The sequence below is a fragment of the Loa loa genome (assembly GCF_000183805.2).
Source record: "Loa loa unplaced genomic scaffold supercont3.109, whole genome shotgun sequence".
NCBI lineage: Eukaryota > Metazoa > Nematoda > Chromadorea > Rhabditida > Onchocercidae > Loa > Loa loa.
The window spans coordinates 17,185-20,697 of NW_018108289.1; the positions used below are offsets into that span (position 1 = coordinate 17,185).

The 3,513-nt window shown below is 25.9% G+C and overlaps 1 protein-coding gene across 1 annotated transcript in view; it reads left to right on the forward strand.

Annotated features, from left to right (window-relative positions):
• LOAG_17658 (CLE-1C protein) overlaps positions 1–3,513 on the forward strand; it is a gene marked incomplete at its 5' end in the record, with an annotated part of 9,091 nt that overhangs the window by 3,889 nt on the left and 1,689 nt on the right. The window contains 3 exons of the mRNA XM_020450320.1: positions 2,317–2,436; positions 2,614–2,751; positions 3,256–3,419. Coding sequence (XP_020306015.1) covers positions 2,317–2,436; positions 2,614–2,751; positions 3,256–3,419 — 422 coding nt within the window. The remainder of the gene's footprint in view (positions 1–2,316; positions 2,437–2,613; positions 2,752–3,255; positions 3,420–3,513) is intronic.

Consider the following 3,513-nt stretch of genomic DNA (forward strand, 5'->3'; position numbering starts at 1 on the left):
AAAAAAAAAAATTATAAAAAAATCATTCAATAATTTTTATTATCAAATTTTTATTTTATGTTTTATGAATTTTTAATAATTTGAGGAAAAAGAAAAATATAAAATAAAATTACATAAAATGAAATTTTTATTCTCTCATAAAGAAATCAATAATATACAATTTGTATGTAAATTTGTTTCTTATAATTTTATGCTACAATTGTTTAAAATAAAATTTAAAATGAATAAAGTCATTTATTGATTCATTTAACGGAATTAATTTTTATTGAATAATTAACAAATATAATAATATAATTTGCTTGTTATGCTTTTTATAATCATATTTTTTATCAAAATTTTTCAATTTTTTATCTTATCAATATGCAACATACATTTCGATTATCATTGAAATAAGCCTATCAGAGAGCATTTTTATAAAAATTAAATTTCAAGATTTTTAATTTGTTATCCATTGTTACGTTTTGTAAATTATTGATAACATAAAATTTATCAAATTTACATATCGTCAATTATTGATAATATAAAATTCATCAAGTTTACATATCGTCAATTATTGGTAATATAAAATTTATCAAATTTACATATTATCAATTATTGATAATATAAAATTTATCAAATTTACACAGTGTCAATTACTGATAACATAAAATTTATCAAATTTTCAAGTGTAAATTAATATATTTTTCATGCTTATTAATATTTGCGGGACGCGTTGTTTTAACTTATTTCTAAAATTGCTTACGCATCTAATAATATCACAAATTTTAGTTATAAAGCACCTTTATTATTAATATTATTACAGTAACCAGAAATGCGTCTTATTAATATTATTACAGTAACCAGAAATGCGTCACAATCAGCGTTTTAATTAGTCAAACTACCATTTCCAGCAAGTTTTTAGAATGAATCATAAAAATCAGGATCACAGCAACAAATTCCTTTAATATTCAAGGATTTCTTGTTGGTACCAGAAGTATTACAGATGCCACATTTCAAACCGGATATTCCTAAACAATCTCATCAATTCATTCCTGATATACAAAGATCATATGGTAAACAGTCAAGATTTGATGGTATTCATCAACCAGAAATATCCGGAACATCATTACCTGCGAAATATTCTTATAAGCAATTACAGCAAACACTTGGACCAAAATATCAACTTTCACAATCACAACATGATCATAAATCACTAATACAACCGGAAATTATCCTATCAACATATCCTTATCCACAATCACAACAGACAGTTGAATCAAAATTTCAATTTTCACCATCTTTACGTGCTGAATATCGACCACCACCAGGACAACTTTATCCAAGATATCGCCAATCAGCAAATGATCGACTACATCAACTTCATCAACAAAACTATCGAGAATCATCCGAAAGTTTGGATTATACACTTTCAGCATTACAATCACTTCCAACATCACAACATTTATTAACGCCACAACAAAGAAGAGACTATCAAAATCATTCAATTAGACCAGATTACTATACTGAACCTGTTACAATGGCTACTGATATAGCATCATTTAGTCAGCAATGGTTGAAACAAACGACAATTTCACCACCGGATGAGGTGACCCATTCAAATAAACCAAACGATTTTGGGTCTTTCCAGTGTTTTTCTTTTTTTTTTTTACATTAGAAAAAAAATTTTTTTTTAAAAAAAAATGGAATTTTTTGATAAAACAAAATGCATAATGTTGAAAGATAGTAATTATTGATTGATATATTGAAAGATAACAATTATTGATTAATTGGTAGTAGAAAAGACGAGAATGAACTTTTGCTTGTGATTTCTTTTTTTTTTCTGCTTCAAGCTAGTTTACAAAAGAAAAAAAACAAATGAATATTAATAATCTAAATAGGTATGGAATGATGGAAATTTATAAATCAATTTGAATCTTAACATCTTAAATTAATCAATTATTAATCATTTCTTTACTAAGTTATTTAACTTATAGCAATAATCAATCGATAAAGTAATCATTTAAAATGTTGATCCATGCAAATTAGCTAATAGTGCTTGCTTTCATGTATGCATGCACATGCACTTCATATATTGCAAATATTATTAGCAATATACTGCACAATACTTTTGCATTCGAATTTTTATTTTGCAATTAATCCGACTAGTTTGCACAATTTATTCGTTGTACTGCACATATTGCACATTAAAATTTGATAATTCCAATTTTTTAATTTTGAAAATTTTTAAAAAAATTTTTCTTACTGTACAAAGGAACAAAGAAAATATATTGTAAATTTTAATTGTTATTTAATAAAATAATTTTGTTCGCAATTAAGCAAGAAGGTCATCATACACGATATCCGGATCATGATAGATTGCGATATCGGGAACGACCAGGACCGGATCGAACCCATCCTGGTTTCCTACCACATAGTCTTCAAACTAAAGATCTTGTCGTAAGTTTATCATATTTTTGTTTTTTTTTTTGAATTTTTTCTTTCCTCATTTTAATAAATTCATTCAAATCATCCATCTGAAATATGTTATGTATTTTTTGAATTTGAAATGAATTATTTATATTGCTAAAATATAATCTAAAATTAAATGATACTATTAATTATTATCTCATTTAGCTTCATCTCATAGCATTAAATGTACCAATGACTGGTAATATGCGTGGCGTACGTGGAGCTGATTTAGCATGCTATCAGCAAGCTCGGCAAGCTAACTTTCGTACCACTTTTCGTGCATTCCTTTCATCACATGTTCAGGTATAATTTAATATTTAATTTAATTAGAAATTTGAAATTAAAATTTCAAATAAGACATGCGGCATAAAGATGAATTTTCTAACAAAGATTTTTCCTAATTAATTAGAAATAGCAACTTTTTTCCATTTGTAAACAAGCTTGCAATCAATTAACATCATCAGCGATCCTTTGCATCAATCTTAATTAATGAGTCATAGTTTGTCCTGTTATATTTTTTCATTTTTTTAATGCTAATTAAACTTTAAAGTGAACGGTAATTGAAGCCAGATGTTTATTTGTCTCTCTCTTTCTCTCTCTCTCTCTCATGTAATCTTAAATGTTTAAATTAAATTCAAATAAAAAATTTTTCAAACTTAAAATGTAAATTTTAAAGTTAAAATCAAATTACATCTAAATATTTGATAATAAAATTAATTGGAAATTTAATTTTTTCATTTTTATTTTTTATACTTTATACAAATCATAAATGATAACTGAATGAAGTGATAAAATAATTTTACATAGGATCTTAACAAAGTGGTACATAGCGGTGATCGTGATACACCGGTAGTTAATCTTCGCGGGGAGCGATTATTCGATTCCTGGAGTGATATATTCCAACAACGACAAATGGCTGATGTACCCATTTATTCATTTAATCGTCGAAATGTTTTCGTTGATTCTATATGGTATGTTGTTTTTTTTTTTTCTATTTTTTTTGGGGAGGCGGGGGATGAATTGTTAAAACTATAGCATTTGATAGTATTTGAATGAATGGTGTCG